The sequence below is a fragment of the Biomphalaria glabrata genome, chromosome 6 (assembly GCF_947242115.1).
Source record: "Biomphalaria glabrata chromosome 6, xgBioGlab47.1, whole genome shotgun sequence".
NCBI lineage: Eukaryota > Metazoa > Mollusca > Gastropoda > Planorbidae > Biomphalaria > Biomphalaria glabrata.
The window spans coordinates 42,351,988-42,371,561 of NC_074716.1; the positions used below are offsets into that span (position 1 = coordinate 42,351,988).

General features: G+C 33.5%; 1 protein-coding gene across 2 annotated transcripts; it reads right to left on the reverse strand.

The window, feature by feature from the left end:
- Positions 1-1,204: 1,204 nt before the first annotated feature.
- Positions 1,205-16,636, reverse strand: LOC106079733 (uncharacterized). Of its 2 annotated transcripts, none has more exons than XM_013240947.2 (12): positions 16,476-16,636; positions 11,201-11,870; positions 11,008-11,084; positions 10,394-10,524; positions 9,569-9,737; positions 8,901-8,971; positions 8,706-8,790; positions 8,440-8,583; positions 7,854-7,925; positions 7,078-7,149; positions 6,800-6,964; positions 1,205-5,975 (listed from the first exon to the last, which is right to left on the reverse strand). In XM_013240947.2, exons 2-12 carry the CDS (start codon positions 11,866-11,868, stop codon positions 4,735-4,737), a joined length of 2,895 nt encoding a protein of 964 aa, XP_013096401.2. In that variant the 5' UTR covers positions 11,869-11,870; positions 16,476-16,636; the 3' UTR covers positions 1,205-4,734. The 2 variants fall into 2 exon arrangements, with proteins under 2 accessions (XP_013096401.2, XP_013096394.2); XM_013240940.2 differs by lacking the exon at positions 16,476-16,636 and adding an exon at positions 12,784-12,910.
- Positions 16,637-19,574: the final 2,938 nt, after the last annotated feature.

The following is a 19,574-nucleotide window of genomic DNA, read 5'->3' on the forward strand; positions in this document are numbered from 1 at the left end:
AAAGAAAAGCCGTGATTGTATTTGTGCTGTCTGTCTGTCACCTTGTCTGCCAAGTATACTTTTTTTTTTTTTAATTGACATAAATATTTGAGTGCATCACATCGACTTCAGCACTTGTGATTAATTTTGTACACATAAAATCTGAAAAATAAATTTTATTTTCTTTGAAAGTTTAACAACGGGTATACATTTTTTATAACTTTTTTTTTTAAATCCTATCTAAGAACAACACAGTCTGATGAGGTAATTGATCATATTACGAATTGTGTAAACTTCATTCAATTCTGTTGATATTAAAGTTATTTTCAGTTGGTTTTTTTTTTTATTAAGTGCTTAAAATAGGCTTACTAGTCATTTGGTTGTATTGAAGTAAACAAGTCAATAATAATACGGTAACCAGAATTCAATTTACCAGAAAAGCAGAACCTCGAAGCTCCTCTAACACGCAGGTTAAAGGTGAGACTTTCTGATTGCATCATTACGAAGTAGAAATTCTTGAACAGAAAAGGTGCTGAACTCTCCTTGGACAATTCAACTTGATCCAGTCCATTAAGGACATCACACTTTGATCACTTCACTTATCCACTATCTGTACTCAGAACTGGGCTGGTAATCCGATACGAAGTGACCTTTGATTCGGCCTTCATCTGATACCAAGTGACCGCTAGTTGTTTTACCTCTCCACCCCTTTCTTCCTAATGACGTTATGATATCCCATGAGCCTACTAGATACTCAACGTGCCTTAGAGGTCACTTTCAATTGGATTCCATACAGAATATTTCTGTTTATAAATATATTATCTGACTTTTAGTCTGAACTACAGTAGATTGTTTATGCAAATGTTATTTAAATTAAACAGGGTGTCTTAGACCAAATGTAATCTTCTATTGATTGATACTTCTTGTCATTACCCTTAAGCATACTAGAGATGCAATCAATCTATTGATAAAGAAACAAGTTTTTGTCACATTTAATGAACTAGTTCTGAGCACAAATAAATCGAGTCAGAATTGTAAGTTATTAAACGCTAAGATGTGAATTGTTGTTTTTTTCCCCAATCACTTAGATTGTAACATATTGGTAGAGGCGTTTACTTCTGTTCTGTTACTATATGAGTATATGTCATTTGGTGTTGCTAGTTACTGCACACAATGAAAAAAAAAATATTTTTTTTTTGTTAATTTCAACAACACTAGGAATAGATGAAATTATTACAATAAAATTTTATTCAAGAAACAACTCAATGAAGGAGAAGTTGAGTTTCAGTTATCACACAGCCATCCCACACAATACTGTACAACACAGTAACACATCTAGATGTCACGACAGCCAACACACAGGAATACAGTCAAGACTACAATTAAACACTTTAATACTATTGCAACTTAACATGAAAGACGAAAGGTCTTCTGGAGCTGAATGACCTAACTGCCCAGTAAGAGGCACACACACACAAACGCACTTTGTATCTACACACAACACACCAAGTTGAAATTCTTTAACACACCTAGTGACAAGTCAACACAAGAGACAACCTAATACTTGTATCACATGTAGTATAGGAAATACAAATTCAAAAGGATGTAATAACAAAGATGATTCAAATGCACAGTTGGTAGACCCCCAGTCCTATAGAGCAATAGCCTGATGCAGGTCATTTCTAGGCTAAACATGAGATGAATGGGTGAACTAACAGGTCAAGCCAATGATATAAACAAAGTGATGTATAGACAATAGCAAGTGAAAAAAAAAAAAAAACTAAAATAAACATTTGTGTCCTAAGTACAAACATCTGATAGGTAAGAAACTTGGGCAGCCCTGCCTAATATCACCCATCACTACAGCTGTTAAAAGTAATAAATACAGTTACTCATTACTAGGCTAATAATTACTTGCAATTTCAATCATACAAACGTTCTCTGAGCAAGTGTTATTACAACATAAAACCCTGCCATTATTTTTTGATCACCACCAATAATGTCTTTTCATGCAGTTCAACAAATCATTAGTATCTCAAAAACACAAGTCAATACTTATCAAAATACAATTAACACAGTTGTATGTTGGGAATCAGGTTTCAACTCTTTGATAACATATTCGCAAAGGATATTTATAAAAATACTTTTAAAAATAGTTCAAAGACACAAGTTCGTTAAAATGAGTGATGAAAATGTTAAGAGTGATGCTATGCTGGTGTGGGTCAATAATGGATAAATGTTAGCATTGTTTGTGGTTTAAGTATAATGAATAAAATGAAAACATCTAATGATGATGGTCACCAATGTATATACTATGATCAGGTCTACACCAATGCAAATGTTTATCTTTAAGTATCCAACTTACTTTTTTTTTTAAAACATACCCTAGAACATATATAAAAAAAAAACAGCTAGTGTTTCATTTGATGGTTTTCAAGCCATATGGACATTAGTGTCTTGTCAAAGTTTAATCAAAAAAGTGTTTTTAAATTGATTCTATTTAAAATGGATGTAATGGTTGTAACATCATTTTTTGTAACAAGTATATATCATAACAAACAGATCTGTTGTGTAGACTAGTTACACAACTGCCAATGACACACAGCTAGTTTAAACTTTTATACTAGTTTACATACATTCAAACAAAAAATGGTATATAGTCTATGAATTAAAATAATTATGCAGAAAACTTGTACAGAGTGAGACCTTGTGATCTGATGCCATAAAAGTCTGATATTAAAATAACAATAATAATGAACTATATTAAAAATACTATAATCTTTAGAACTGTACTTGATTTTATTTCAAGATAAATATATCAATGAACACTCTCTAACGCTTGACTTCCAAAGAAATGTCAAAAAGTGTTAGCAAATTTAATTTCGCATGTCATGATTTTAAAAAAATCAAAAAAAATCTAAAAACTTTTCTCCAGGCCAAATCAACCAGATGGAACATGCACATTGGTGGTACAGTTATCTATACACACGGATACATAAAATCTGTTTAGGAAACTGCCAAGCTTCTAGATAACTAGAAAGTGAGGACAATATATGTACAATAAAACTGCACAAAAACGATTACATGCTTTTAAACACCTAGAACACTTTCATTCAGTGCAATACAAAAAATTAACATCAGATAATTATAAAACAATATATAAATAATTGTCCCTCGAAGACAGGAGCATAATCCTTGAAGAAGCACACCTCAGTGGAAACAACTAAAATAAATATATATATATATATATTTAACGAAACATAAATAATTTAATAATTTAGTTGAAATAAATTAATCATACACTCAACTTTACATTACATTTCAGCTGTTATGTTTAGTTTCTTCTAGGGGAAAAGAAAACAAACAAATAACGAAACCCAGCTTCAGTTATTAAGAATAAAACAAAATTTAGGCAATAAAAGAAATTCAACAAAGTCCACAGAGAAGTGGACAACATGATACTGGATATAAATATAAATATATATGTATATATTTTTTTTCAATTATAGAGATAAATGTTTTGTTTAATGGAACAGATCAGATGATTACTATAAAAAATGGAACAAAATATTAAAGGAGGAAACAGCATATGGTACAATTCAATTTTCCGAGTAATTTCTATTTTTTTAAATAAAAATCTTTGTAAAACAAAAGCACAAGTCATACGCATAAAAAAAAAAAAAAAAAGATATCACAAAATGTGATTTTTAGGAAATTCTAACAAATTAAAATAATTGAGAAAGAAGGGGATTTAAAGCCAGTGCACAAGCAAATTGGGTAATTTTTTTCTCTATATAAAAAAAAAAAAGGACCAATCACAATGCAGTTTTCATTTTTCACATTTGATATAGATCTGCAAAATAAAAAGTACACCAGCTATTGGAGAAGACAACACATAAGCATGGCACATTGAATTACAGCAAATAAAATAAGGCTAACTTATTCATACACAGATATAAAAAAAAAAACCAGAGCAGACAATTGTTTCTTAAGTGCATATATAATGGGGGACAACCAACAAAACCTATTTACATTCTTTACAATTCTTACAATAAGGAAACAGAAGAAACACATGGCCTGAAACAAGAGACATTAAATGCAACTTTTTCTCCTATATAAAACAAAAACTGTATGAGATGAGATAATGAGAATAAAAGTGCTCACAAAAACTGACAGGGAAAATAGTTTTTGTTTAAAAAATAACGCCAATGATAAAGCACAACCAAAACTTTTTCAAATCAAAATTACAGAGAAACTTCTTGTGCCCTAAAGAAACAGCCTCCTAGTTTGTCCCCTCTATTACTGCAAAGATGACCTCTAAAATAAGGGTCAACACTTGTAAGCAATAAAATGTCCTTTTATTTAGAAGAGAATTTTAGTTCAAGCCTAGCGAAACACAAGTGATAAGCAGAAATGTTAAGTAACAACTTTATAACAACTTGGCAGGACAGATATGGCACAGTTCATTTTGTTTTACTTCAATATCTAGATTCTACTATAAAGTTTTTGCCCTTTACATTTCACTAATTTTCAAAATCAAAATAAAATTAAAAAAAATCAAATCAAATCAAGACATTTGTTTTACTGCTGTCTATGGAAATCAAAAAACATTTAGTGTTAGATAATTATAAAAAAAAAAAAAAATTCGTACAATTCTTAGTTTCCCCAAGTTTTTGTTTACATATAATAATAATAATAAAAAAAAAAATTATGTTACAATTGAACATATTTCTTAAATTTAAAAAAATTTAAAGGTTACATGGAAGCAGTTTTACTTAACTTGTTAGCTGGAACTTTAAGTAGAAATGTTCCGGGCTGCTTGGGAGCTGGGATGACAACTTTAAATGGAGAGCTTGCACAGCTATGTGAAGGTGGCATAGTTGTCAGCACTTTTCTCAAATTACCATTCGGCAGGACTATGGCAGTTTTTTCTCCATGTGGGGTGGAGGTGGCTGGAAGACCTGGCTGGAGATGGCTGATGGGTGTCAAGGGTAGGGTGAAAGAAGACTCTTCCAAAGATGACTGATTCAGCGGGTTCTTCAGCAAGCTCATTGGAGATCCAGCAGAGAGGTTCGGATTTGCAATTATTCTGATAGGAATGGGGGTCTTTTTGGGGGTACTTGTGATAGTTCTGGCAGGGGTGGTGAAAGAGGTGCCTGGGGTTAGTATCAGACTATCCATGCTTGTGTCAGCAGTGGGATCAGTGGAGGTTCCAGTGCTCACAAATGAAGGGCCTTTCTGGTCGTTGGACATATGGAGAGTAATCCTTTGTGCAGCCTGAGGCCTATTGACACAGTGTACAATGATTTGCGACATGTGTCTGTTGGAGGCTAAGGCAGAGCTGGACTGATTTGTTGGCATGCTATTAAGTCGTCTCAGACCAATTTTGACATCATGAGAAGCATGCAAGTCAGAAACCTTATCAGCAGGCACAAGCCCTTCAGTAGAATCAAGCTTCAAGCGTTTTGCATTGTCAGGCAAATTAATTTCCACCATGTTGCGCTTTAGTGTGCGGTTGAGAAAGGTCGTGCCATGCATCGGGCTGGTCTCATTGAGGGAGGCCATATCATATTCTGGAGACTGCAGGAGGCATTTACCCAAGAAAGTTTGTCGAGGGATTTCATCTTCAGGAGGTTTGTTGAAACTTATCTGCCTCTGAGCGTGAGGTTTGGCTAGCTTTAATGACTGCAAAACCTGCTCAAACTGTGACCTTGACAGCGGTATCTGCTGAGGAACTCCATGAGTATTAACAGTCTTGATCTCACCACTTTTTGACAGTATAATTGTCTCTGTTGGCTTCGTGCCTGGGGTGGGCGCACACAAAAGGTTATTTTTGGGTTGAGCTGGTAAAGCTTGTGGCTTATGAATGATTTTGGCAGGGATGCTGTGCACTGCCCTTTGCGAATGTTGGTGCTTCAGCACTTCATCATCAAAACTAAGGTGTTTGGTAATGGTTACAGGCATTGCAAACTTGTGAGGTCCATTTTCCTGGATTCCTGAAGAAAAAATAAACAAATGTAATGAAGGAGAGTGAGGTAGTTGAGTGATAAGGTGCTTAGCTTAGAATCGAGGAAATCTTGGATTTTGAATCATGGTGAATCATGATTTTGAATTTCTGGATTTTTTTGGGCACCCCGAGTCCACACAACTCTATCGGGTACCAGACATTAGCTGAGGAAAGTAAAGGCGGTGCTGGCCACATGACACAATTGTTAACCATGGACCACAGAAACAGATGATAATTATATCCTTTGCCCTAAAGATCAAAAGGTCTAAAAAGGGTACTAAGTTTTTTTTTTTATTTTTTTTTCCTTTTTTCAACATATTGAAACAGGGCATTGTTGATCAATCATACATGCATAGCAGTATGACAAGAATAATAGAATATTTTCTCCCCACCCAAAATAGTTGTGGTATTTCAACACTGAAAACCATCTTTTGACTAATTTTTTTTTATATTTACGGAAAATTAATACATTATATTTTTATTTTATTTTCAATGTTGATTTAGTAATTGGTGTTTTTTTTAACGTAATTTTTTAATTATGCATCCAAAACGGTAACATTTTTACCAGGTTTATAAAACGTCACACAAAGCTATTAATTTAATCTATTGACTTTCTGTAATGTGGAAAACCACACAGTAAAGTTTACAATTGCGTAAACATAGAATTTAATTATGTCAATAACTCAAAAATTTGAATAAAGGATTGGAGTCTCTTTAACTGGGAAATATTGTAGCAGATAAATGAATTTAGCTGAAAATAAAAGGTTTTTTTTTAATTCTTAAAAGACAACTCTCTATAAAAATATAACTGACCTTCAAAGTCTAGCTTTTTAACAGGACTAGTAGGCTCCGACGTAGAACCAATGAGCAAGTTGCGCTCCCTTTCCACAACTTTGCAAAATTCGTCAAAGGAAGAATGGCGGGTCATACCTGTCTGAGTGTCACTCCCTGGTTGTTGTGTAATCTTCAATTTTAAATCTGTCAAAGAAAGAAAGTTATTTTAAATAGTTAAAGGAATTTCAAACAAACCCATTACATTATTAACAAACTGGCAATAAGTCAAAGTTCAAATAACTAAACCGAAAACTCACCATTTCTTACATCTAATGAGGACATCACAGTGGCCGGTTTTATTGGGCGAAAACCATGCATGAGAGATTGCACTGTAAATAAGTTTAAGATGTTGATAATTTATTAATGAAATTTAATGTCTAAATGGTAAGGCCATTTGTTTCCTTTACAAAGTTTAGATGATTTAAATTTTTCTTCTAATTAATTAACAATTAAAAAAACAAAAATATCTTGTCTCATATTCTCTCTCGATAATTTAGTGAATTAGTGGGTAATATTTATGTGGTCAACAAGACAAGTGTTAACAACCAAACCAATTTTCTTTCAGAAACTTTCTGTAACCTTAGGTAGCAGCTCAAAGCTGGTTAGTGACGATGTAATAACATGTCACCCTTAAACCTGTTGCTGTTATAAGGGATGTAATGGTTGCATGTTAAAGGGCAGCTAGCGGACATGAAAAAGGGCATAAAAGGGAAAACAAAGAAATGTAATGACTAAAATGGCATCAGGTTGGAAGTTCTTTTACAAGGAATATTGCTTTGAATATTTGTTTGTACAATCAAGATTTTGTGTATACATGTAAAATTAAAAGTTAACATTTAATTGAAAGAAATTATTGGGATTTTATTTATATGTAAAACAAAATGTCAGCTTGAGATTAGCTATCAGGAGCTTGAATTAAGAGTAGAAAAAAAGGTAGCTAAACAGAAAATGAAACATATTTTACTAACTGTTAATGTTAACAAATCTAGGTTTTAAATCATGTATTTAGTTAAGAAAATAATTTACAACATACCATTTTCATTCCGAACACAGTCTAAGAGTGAGTGGCGTGAGCTGGGCCGATGACAACCATCATTACAACAAACTGGGAACCATGAAGAAGAAAAAAAAATTAACTTTGATAAACTGTCAAAGTAGAAAAAAAAAAGCTATCACAGTGTTAGCATAATCACATACAGTGACAATAGTCAAAGTCAATGCCCTGTGTAGTAAAATATGCATCCAACACGGGCCAAGTGATTGCATAATGCCAACACCAACTGTGGACAGGCCAGGAACTTTTCAATATATGATCATGTATAGATTATTAGTAAAATAAATAGTAACCCATGAGCTACCAAAACACAAAAATTTTAAATTTAAAGGACATCTTAAAAAAAAAAAATATTTAAAAAAAAAATCACCATTTTTTAAACCAGGACTGGTCAAAGCAACAACACATCTGGTTAAATAATTGACTGATTATATGGGTTTATGAGAAAGAAAATAAAAGAGCTCTGAAGTTTTTAAGAACTAGATGATGGTGATTACAAGTACCATGTGAATACATTGAAAATGTCTAAAGAAAACTTTTAATAAACAATGAATAAAGCAATCACCTTCAAACTCGTGTACATCGTCAACATCAGGCCCTATGTACTGGAAAGCAGGCTTGCGTCCTCTAATTTCTGTCACGTGTATTTTTTTTATGAGCTTCAGGCTCGTTAATATATTAGCTATATCGTATAATCGTCTAATCTTAGCTGCAAAATAATAAAACAAACATTATTCCATTTACTAAATGGATATAAAACCTTTTACTAAAGAAAACTTTATTATTTTAAAACATTACACTGCACAAAAACTAAAAAAAAAAACAACTTACTCTTAAATTTTGAGGCTTCAATGTTATCCATTGCACTATCGCCTATCAATATTTTAGCAGAGAGTTCAAGATTAACAGTTTTAGGCTGAAAAGAAATACACTTTTAATTATATTATACAACTAGAATAAATATTAATTATCTACAAGTTTTCTTGGTATTCTTGTTAACCTAAAAACATATTTTACTGAATTTACCTTGGAGACAAGAAACAACATAAGAAACTTCTGACTCATGATACCCAATGACTTGTCCTTTCTTCGCAATACTAAGAATAAACACATTTTGAAATTTAGTTGTTTTTTTTTGGGTATCTTGGGTATTTTAGGCATCAAAAACACAAAATACTACATAGGAATTTATTTTTTTTTCTTTTGGAATCTATTTTCAAGAAGAGCAAGTAAAATACATATTTTAGGCTGATATGAAGATGGAATTGAAGGAATTCCAAAGCTGTTTAACAGATCAGTAACTCATACAAAGTTTGCTTGCCTGGAATAGCTGTTACATACTAATCAATATTGGGTAGGTGGAGAAATTCATGACAATTCTAAGAAAAATCCCATCATTCCCTTGAAATGGAACCCAGAATCTCAAGTCAAAAGATAATAAAGCATGAAGAAAAAAGAAATCTATGGCATTAATAAAACTCAGCCAAATACTTGTTCCCAATGGTGTCTATACTGGTATAATACATTAGAAACTCACTGGAGACAATAGCTTCACACAATACACCCCTTCATCATTAACAGTTTGCTGCTATACATTCTAAGTCACTTTCTAAAACATTTCAGGACATTCGAACCCATACCATAACAAAAAGATTTCTCTCCAAAATCTTTCTAATTATAAAAGACCTGACTACCTGTTGGTATAATTTCATATGTTTTTCCCTCTGCCTTCTTGGTGGTTTGATTGGTAGCCAATATTGTAAGCCTATTTGATTCCACTGAGCAGTCTTCCAACTCTTTAGCCATCTCTTGCTCTTTGATTTTTGTCAGCTGTTCAGCTATCTTGTCTTCCTGGGCTAAAACCTAACACATGCAAAAAAACAAAAAAAAACATTTTCTGTAGTACTTTCTTCTTCTAAGACCCAAATTAAAAATAAAGAGAAAAATGGAGAGATAAGGCACATGAGGTAAAACCAGCTAAGATTCCCAGGACACCTGCCTCAACATAGCTATCACCATGAAATGTTCCTTATTCTGGTTTTTACTATAACCCATGCTTATGATTTATATGAATACTTGACATTTTATAATAAATTTGTTTATTCTAGTATAATTTTGTTGTCTGTCTGGTTAGTGGTATGCCCCTTCAGATGGTATCCAGTTTGTTAAATAGGTTCCTATCCTGCCAGTTGTCATTCTTTGCAGCCCCACAAAAGATTTTAGCAAAGTAATGTTAATCTTCATTACTGAAGGAACATCCAAAATGTAAAAATAAACATATAAGGTGAGTAGGGAAGGGGCAAGCCAGAGTAGCATTCCTTTTTTGCTTTAAATCTTTCTTCCAATTTAAGCCAAATGACTTAGTAATAAATCCTTTTAGATATCAAAGTGACTTAGTAGAAGGTTACTCGTTCACAGCAACATAAGAAAATTTGATGAAAATCTATCCCTTTAAATGAATTAAAATACTTGCTGAACAAGAGGCTAAAATGACAACACTTCAAAAAGATTCGGCTTACCTTTAACTTGACTAGTGTATGGGGCAGATTTGTCTTTCCGTGCCAGGTATATTTATTTTTGGCAGCTCTACTCACAATCTCTACACTCTCCAAAACATTGACTATGTCATAGATTCTACGACGTTCTACAGCTGAAAATATTAGATCATTTTTAATTGCAAACAGGTGTTAAAAATACATTCAAAAACCTTAAGGAAGTCAATAGGTAACAAAACTTTTAAGTCAATCACTAGGACAACAAATATATTTCTAGAAAATTATAAAAACAGAATGTAGGATTGCAAAAAGTAACAATCATAATTTAAAAAAAAAAAAAGGGGGGGGGGGGGGTGGAGGAATTTATTAGTTAAATATTATCTGATTATGTTTAAAATGAAAATGAATAGAATCTAGGAGACTTCACACATATATATATTTGTTTTTAATAATTATATACTGACTGAGGGTTTTCAAACTCTTACACAAAATTTTGAATGTAAAACTTTTAATTCTACAATTTGCTGCTCCTTACACATGGATTTTGAACAACTATCTTTCATGTGTGAGCTTAATATTGAAAATTAAGCCCAAAAATTTAGGGTTTGCATTTTTTAAAATAAATATAAGCAACTTACCTAGTTCTTTAGCCACCTCATCTAGGCATATATCTATTTTCAAAATACCTGGATGCTCAGGGTATTTCTGCAAAAACCTTTAAAAAAAAAAAACAAAAAAAAACATGTTATAACATTAATAAGCAAACAAAAAATATTTTTAACATTTAATTAAGGAATAAAGAATAAAAGATGTATTTATAACAGTACTTACTTATCACAAAGCTTTCCGAGAGATTTATCTTTCCTAGAGGTCTGTACTTCCATTTCAAAGCTAAAACTACTGTCCTGCGATGAGCCAAAATCAAAGCATTCATGGCTATTTTCTTCCGACGGACTTAAAACTGATGTCACATTGTTTAACGAGCTAGCCGATGTTGATGATCTGCTCTCATCAAAACCATTTTCCTTTTCTAGCTGGAGTCTCCTGATTTCCGGACTGACTGCTGTGCACAACATTTTGAGATTCCAAGTTGGACTGGGAGGAGGAGTAGTGGCCAAACTAAGATTGTCACTAGATAGTTTGCTATCCCAAGAAGATGCACGCTGTCCCTCATTGTTATTGGAATCAAATGGGTTGATTCCATCAGTGAAAGAGACCTCTTCTCTGGGGTTGTCTGAGATGATGCAGCACTCTAACGGCTTTCTGTTGCTTTTCGGTACAGCTGACTTCACTATGGATGTATCTGGTTCCATATTTTCTTTACCGGTAGGCTTCAGTAATTTTATGGGATACCGATTAGGCTTCTGTTCTTTATTTCCACTTGAAATAGGTTTATCAGACAAGCATTTTTTTAGACGAGGTTCTGGTCGCTGAATAAGATTCCTAGATAAATTTTGAGTAGTCAGCTTTGGCCTTAACAAATATTTGTCATCGGCCATTGCTATGAGATAAAAGAAAAAAATAAAATTAGCATATAGGCTTACAATATAGAAGTTAGTTATATTTTTATGAAGCAAAACATAAGCTTATGCTAATTTGTTAAGTTTTTGTTGTTGTTTTTTTTTACCTTCTAGATCTAGATGTTAGAAGATGATGATGATTGGTAGAATTATTAGAACAGTATTACTAACAGTAGTATTTTAAGCACACATTGTCATAAAAGCTTAACGAAAAACTTAGATCTATCTAGATCTATCATAATCATGGTCTGAAACTAGACATTGACAATGTTTTGGTGGAAGACCTGGAGTGGAGAAGTGGAGATTTAGGATCTAGCCTTGAGTCCAGATCATGGCAGATTTATCTAGATCTAGATCTAGATTAGATAAACACTTGTCACTTGTAAACTGAAAAGGCGGTTGTCCACTGTTGCCACAGTCACTGACTGAGGTCAGTAGTGTTGCACCGTTGGCAAAGGCCGACAAGGCTTAATTTTACTAAGACTTAAAAGACGACTACAGTAACAGTGTCTACACTCAGTCTACAGTCTTGGGTCTAACTCTAAGTCTAGATCTAGGTCTAGAGTCTACACTCAGTTTAAAGTTAAGACGTTAAGAATAAGATCACCATTATCATTATGATCATCTAGGCTATCTAGATCTAGAATAATTAGACTCTAGATCTAGATCCTAATTTTAAGATTAGGTCTGAGTCTAGAGATCATCTTGAGTACTTGAGCAAGTGCAAGTGTACTTATAAAAAAAAAACTGGTGACACGACCGTACGACACGTCCAGACCTGAAGATTTTAGGAACGTTATAAAACGTCTCGTCTAAATATATTTAAAATTGCAGCAGATTAAATAAATTCTGGTCTATCGAACAAAATAGCCTATAAACTAAATCTACATTTACCTGTTAAATTGAAAAATATCAAACGAATTAAAAACGCTATGTCAACAAACTTGAAGAAAAACGGCATCCGTTTGCGCCTACCGCTCTCAAACCTCTCGTCTGTCTGGACATACAACTGTGTTGTAAGGTGGCGTTCGAAATTGGCGCGTGATAGCGACGCACAGTTTGCTTCCCTTGCGGTGGCTTCCCTTGCGGTGCCCTGAACGAGGATAATGTATGTGTAGTAGGGAAATAACGCGCCAGTGTAATGTTTACATTTTAGAAGTGGGCGGTACCTCAAAACGAGGGCGCAATTCAACGGCGGTGAATTTCAAAGATGTTGCTTTATTTTCATCACACTCTGACTGGGCAGACGAAATAGTCTTTGTTATTTAAAAACGTATTTCTTTCTTTTCAAAAGTGGGGGTTCATTTTTAATATTGCAAAATGGAATAGAATCTAGATCTACATCTTTTGCGTTGATAAATTAGGGCTTTGAATCTCGGACTAGACTAAATAAGTTCAAGATCCAGATTATAGTAGGCTGTCTAGGTTTAGATCTATGATCTTTGTCTTCAATGTGAATACCCTAGAAATTTTGTTGTTGCGTCTCGTTTGTCTTAGATTTACTAGATTTTTTTGTTGTTGTTGTTTGGTAAAGAAATATTGATTTTGTTTACCCCATATAGACAATTCTTCGTTTTCTAATTATGTCCTACTGTCATGTGCACACCCAGACCCTAATCTAAACTTTTTAACCTATCTAAAATAGCCTATATCTAAATCTAGATCTAGAGTCGGTGAATGATTCGTTGGTACAGATTGCTTGCTTAAAGAGAATAATAGATCTACAAATAAAAAATAGATCTAATCAAAATGAGAACATTTGATTTGTTACCGGTTATTGGAGAATTAAAAATTTAGTGAATAGATAGATTTGTTTATTTTTTAAAAAATCAATCCATTTGAAAACAAAATAAAACATTTCTTACGCATTCCCGCCCCTCTATTTTCTCTATTTAAAATAAATGTGAATTATAAATATAAGTGATAGTTTATAGATCTAGGTCATTCATTGAACATGTATAGTAGGACAGGGTGAAACACACTAGGAGACCAAATTGTATTTAGGCGATGTTGTTAGATTTATTCAGATTTCAAGCCCGTTAGTTACCAGATCTAGATCTATATTCAAAGTATTCTCAGTAGATATTGCAGAAATGTTTCAGCCAACATTACAAAGATCTAACATTCTGCCTTGGTAAATGCCTATTTAAGCATGTTCACGGCACAGACCAGAATAAGCCAAACTTGAATTTAAAAAAAAAAAGAATATGCTTCATCAAAATAAAAATAATCGGTAGCAATAAGATCTATAACAGAACAAAAATAAGTAAAATTATAACGTATCGGATGACTGCCTGGTCGTGTTGTATGAGCTCTGCACAGTCGTCTTGGAGATCACGGGTTCGAACTCTGTCCGTCGTCATCCCCAGGCGTCGTGCGGGAATGTTTTTATGCGTTCTTGTCTCATTACGGCACGTACTTCTGCACAGATCAAGCATTTTTTTCTTTATACTTTTTAAGGAGCTTCTTACTTTTTAGACTTCAATTATTTATAAAGTGTTATTGATTTTTTTTTCCGTCGGGTGGGCGCCGTTTTCCGTCCTCACGGTAGCTGGGTAATCCACTGACCACACTCTCTCCAGCCAGACAGAGCGGTGAAGGGGTTTCGATCTACAATAAACTTTACTGGTCAAGGGTGACATCCAGCAGTGACCACGACGAGCCAGTGCGGCGTCGCCACCGGTGGAGTATGTCCACACATTCTTATCAATGCGCATTTTTGTTTTTGTGAAGTTAAGCGCTGACCGAAGGATGAACTCACGGCTTGCATGCATCTAAAATACACGAGCGTGTTTCTAAATTGTTATTGTTTTGTTTTAAAAAGTTCGGGCGTTGCTACAGAAATGAAGATGATTACGTCCTGTTAGGATAGTGGTCTCCGGGGCAAACTTAATCATAAGCTGTAAGTAGCAATCAATTAAGAAAAACAAATGTCCCTCTAATTTCTCTATTTAAATAAATGTTAATTCTAAATTAATGCCTTTTTTTTTTTTAGAAATAGAAAATGGAGCAGCATTACATGCATTGGGGCGATGTTAGGTCTATTAGATCTCTTCAGGCCAGAAAGTTATTCGATCTAAATATATATGGATATGACCCGCAGCCTCCGCACCTTAGTTTTGGGTATTACTGATCTAGGGGATCGGATTTAGATGTATGTCAAACATGGTTAATGTTCCCTTAACATTTTTAAATATTTTGTCACGAAAATAAAAGTAGAGTGTAAAAACGGGTTTACCAGTTCAGCCTACACGTATAATAGCTAATATAAAATACTGTGATAGCGGGTTTACCCGATTTGTTAATAGGCTTCGTTCTTTCATTGAGATATATTAATTATTTTAATTTATTATTTTTAGTACCCTCCGGTTGTGGAAGATACATAAAATATACACTACAGTCTCCGCCATAATCTAAGGAACAATTATGCCAATATTTATTAATATTGGTCGAATGGTTTTGATTTCTATGCGGTACATTCATATATACATACATGCATATATAGTATATTACATACATACTCCTTACATTCTTTTTTTACATATTAGATATGCTATTGTAATATCCTGTCATGGCCACCTTCTTATATGCTTGCGAGTCTTGGACACTGACTGCAGAACAAGAGAGAAAGATCCTAACTATGGAATTGAGATGCTTCAGAAGGATTCTAGGTATCACATTTAAAAACCACTTCACAAACGAAGAGAGACATTGTTACTACATCCATTGTACCTCAAGATGACCTGCTAACTATTGTTAAAAAAAACAAACTCTATGGCAATATTATAAGGTTTTCGGGGCTTGCAAAGACCTTCCTTCAGGGAAACATATATTCCCCTCAGGCTAGCAATTTCAAAACAAGGCCAAGGCGAGTAGGTAAAAAAAAAATAATTATATATTTGTAAAGCCCTCTGAAGAACTAGAAATAAATATATAAACCAAATTGTCAGCCCCTCAGTGGCTGCTATGTCTAGGCATTTCAAGCGTATGAAACTTCATAAGAATAATGGAAGAACGTGTATAACTGGATACATTTTTAATAATAGAAATTAATTACGGATAAGTAACTTTTTTGTTCTTGTTAGGAGTTGAAATCTTTCATTCAGTCTAATACATCATAATAATTTATAAATAATTAAGTTTGTCATAAACATTTGACTAAAATTGGATCTATGAAAACGTTAATTGGATATTGGTCTAATGTACAAAGAAACACAATCGTTTAGATCTAAGTAGGCCTACCAATTACCTTTAGTAAGTATTAGAATTGTGTATTCGTTGTAAAACTTTACAGAGCAATAATGTTTACAAACTTTGTTTATTTTTCTACAAGTTTATAAATTAAGATAATTCTAGACTAAAATAGAATCAGTCGCTTCAATAAGATCAACAATCATGGGTGGATATGGTGAACGGATTTCTCAATTATTCTGTTCAGGTTAAACGAATGATCTTTACAAATGAACAAATAGCTTGGTCTACTATCACACATACAAGACAACATGAACAATTGAATGTAATATATACATACATGTATATATATATATATATATATATATATATATAAATATATAAAAACAACTCACCCTACATCTTGACTGTAAGAGACATAGTCTGACTTCTGGACTAAAGACAGAAACTCAGATTCCGCTAAAACATGCTGTTGCCTGCAGTCCCAGACGACCATAATCCGTCAATTAAATGAAAATTTAAAAAAAATATTAATAGTTAGCATTTACATTTATTTTTCTTTTAAAATGTCTAATTTTTATTCTAATTAAAATATTTTTTAAAATGTTTTTCATTTCAATTTTTTATTTTAAATTAAAAGTATAAATTAACAAGATTACAGATAAATGATCGTTCGCTATATTTTATTGAAAGTGATCTCCCCTTGGCCCCCCCCCCCCTCCCTCCTTTTTACGTTCGCGCCGTATGACGTTGCTTACTAAATGTACCCGGAAAACACCTTTCGGCGTAGCCTCGCCCCCCAAAAACGAACAATACCGATCAATTGGTTTGACCTGGCTGGTTAGGGTGCTGTAAGGTAAAATGTCTAATTATAGCAAAGGGGGAGGGGCAAAAAGAATGTCTGGTTCAACAACAAGCTTGGACGGAGCCAAGTCAGTAGTTTTGTGTTCCATTTTCAGAACGAGGGAAAACATGTCACTACGGGCATCGCTACTTAGTTTGTAGTTTGTGGAATTGGAAAATCTCCCGCTAATTTGATTTCCGTTTTAGGGTTTGGTTTTGTGTACACTCTGATGTGTACACTTTGATGTACACTAATGTGAGCGTTAATAAAACAGAACGAGTATGGATACAATCGGAAATATAGCAACGAGAATTATATTATATTATATTATATTATATTATATTATATTATATTATATTATATTATATTATATTATATTATATTATATTATATTATATTATATTATATTATATTATATTATATTATATTATATTATATTATATTATATTATATTATATTATATTATATTATATTATATTATATTATATTATATTATATTATATTATATTATATTATATTATATTATATTATATTATATTATATTATATTATATTATTATTAAATTGACAGTGTATGAGTTTCAGGGCTAGGAGATAAAAGAGCGGCACTTACAGTTTCATCCTATCTATCTATCTATCTATCTGTTTATCTATCTATCTATCTGTCTGTCTATCTATCTATCTATCTATCTATCTATCTATCTATCTATCTATCTATCTATCTATCTATCTATCTATCTATCTATCTATCTATCTATCTGTCTGTCTGTCTGTCTGTCTGTCTGTCATATATATGTCTAATGTTCACATCAGAGTATATATATATATATATATTTACATTTCAGGAATACAATAAAGTACAAAATAATCAAGAGAATTAGCGGTACATTCTTATGAGCCGTTAGATGCCTGGCCGAGGAACAGAGCGACTGACTTGTGACTGAAGCTCGCGAACTACAAAGTCTTAACAAGTTCTTTAAATTATTGCATCCGATTTGGTTCAAATAAAGAAAAAGTTTAACAACGTATTAAAAGTATTAACAATCATGAGCTAATAACCGTTCTCTCATATTTTGAGCCACTATAAGGATCGATTAAAATAAAGAGAAAGAAGAAATCTCCTGTAGTTCCAAGGGAAAAATAAAGGTGACAGAAATGTTCATGATATTTGAGAAGTTTGCAAGGTTAATCTATCATGATTCGTTTCCCGATAGTATTGAAGAATTGTTTATTGTATATTTTTAGCTCTTATGCATCCAAGGGTAGATTTTAATATTTTATTCGTTTTTTAGCATCTTGTGGCACTGGCATGGCTTTGTCAATATTTGTAACGGATTTTTCCTTTGTCAGTTAAAGTAGATCCGGTCAATTGAAATATACTGCCTTAACATAGACCTATCTCAGCAGGGCTGGCCTTAGGCATTGGAAAACTAAGCAGCCGCCTATGTCTTCCGATTTGTGGGGGGCCTGGCATTAAAAAGATGGATCATATCTTAGACATAGCAGAACTCAATGACTCTATGTCTACTAGCATAGCTCCAAGTCTCTAATATGATTCAAGATTTTTTTTTCGAAAATGTTTAGATCTATTTGTTAGACTACAGATATTAGAAGACCTTGTTTCTTCCTTTTAGTGAATTGTCAAAACGTTATTTCTATAGTCTGGTGATCAAGAATCGTCTATGAAGCACACTACTGCTATCGGCGCTATATGAATTTAACTTATTTATTGATCTAGATCATTGCGTAATTTTAGGTCTTAATTTTCTGCTTTTTTATTTCATTTCGGGCCTCCCTATTCGCTTTGCCTAGGGCCTCCAATTACCTAAGGCCGGCCCTGATCCCAGTTGTGGAGGTAGATCTAATTAGAAGATTTGAGTACCTTCAGGCCTGTCCATTCTTTAATGTTGTCCTCCCATCGCTTTTTCTGTCTGCCTCTTCTTCTTTTCCCTGGCACTGTTCCCTGAATAAAGGTCTTTGCGAGCCCCGTAGATCTCGTAATGTGGCCAAAGGTTTTAAGCTTTTCGTTTTTTCACAATAGTAAGCAGGTCGTCATGAGCTCCGATCGCTACAGTAACCCTGTCTCTGATTTCTTGGTTTGTGATGCGGTCTTTGAATGTGATGCCTAGGATCCTTCTGTAGCATCTCAATTCCATTGCTAGGATCCTCCTCTCAAGCTCTGCATTCAACGTCCACGACTCACAAGCATATAAAAATGTGGCCATGACCAGAGAGCGCATTAGTCTAATTTTGGTGCCGAGGGCTAAGCCCTTATCTTTCCATATTATTTTAAGTTTTGAAAGGGCTGCTGTGGACTGTGCTATTCGGGCCAATAATTCGGGTTTTGTTCCCTCATCTGAGACAATAGCTCCGAGGTATTTGAAGCTGTTAACACTAGTTAGCTTTTCACCTCCAATACTGATGCCTCTTTTAAAGCCCTGATGGCTATTGGTCATAATTTGAGTTTTTTCGGCATTTATTTGCATGCCATATGCTGCGGAAGTCTTGTCAATGCGCATCATCAGGTCAGCTAGTTCTTCTTCTGTCCCTGCTAGGCCGTCAATGTCATCTGCGAAGCGCAAGTTAGTAATTCTTCTTCCTCCAATGCTAACAGTACCTTCATAGCCCTCGAGGGCATCTTCCATTATCCT

What these genes read in the sequence shown, in the direction of transcription:
- LOC106079733 (XM_013240940.2), bottom strand. Translation starts at nt 12,850, where the DNA reads ATGCCGTTTTTCTTCAAGTTTGTTGACATAGCGTTTTTAATTCGTTTG. An exon ending in ATATGAAATTATACCAACAG is followed by an intron (nt 8,972 to 9,568) that starts GTAGTCAGGTCT and finishes GTTTATTCTTAG; the next exon opens with TATTGCGAAGAAAGGACAAG. An exon ending in TGTTGTTTCTTGTCTCCAAG is followed by an intron (nt 8,791 to 8,900) that starts GTAAATTCAGTA and finishes ATTTCTTTTCAG; the next exon opens with CCTAAAACTGTTAATCTTGA.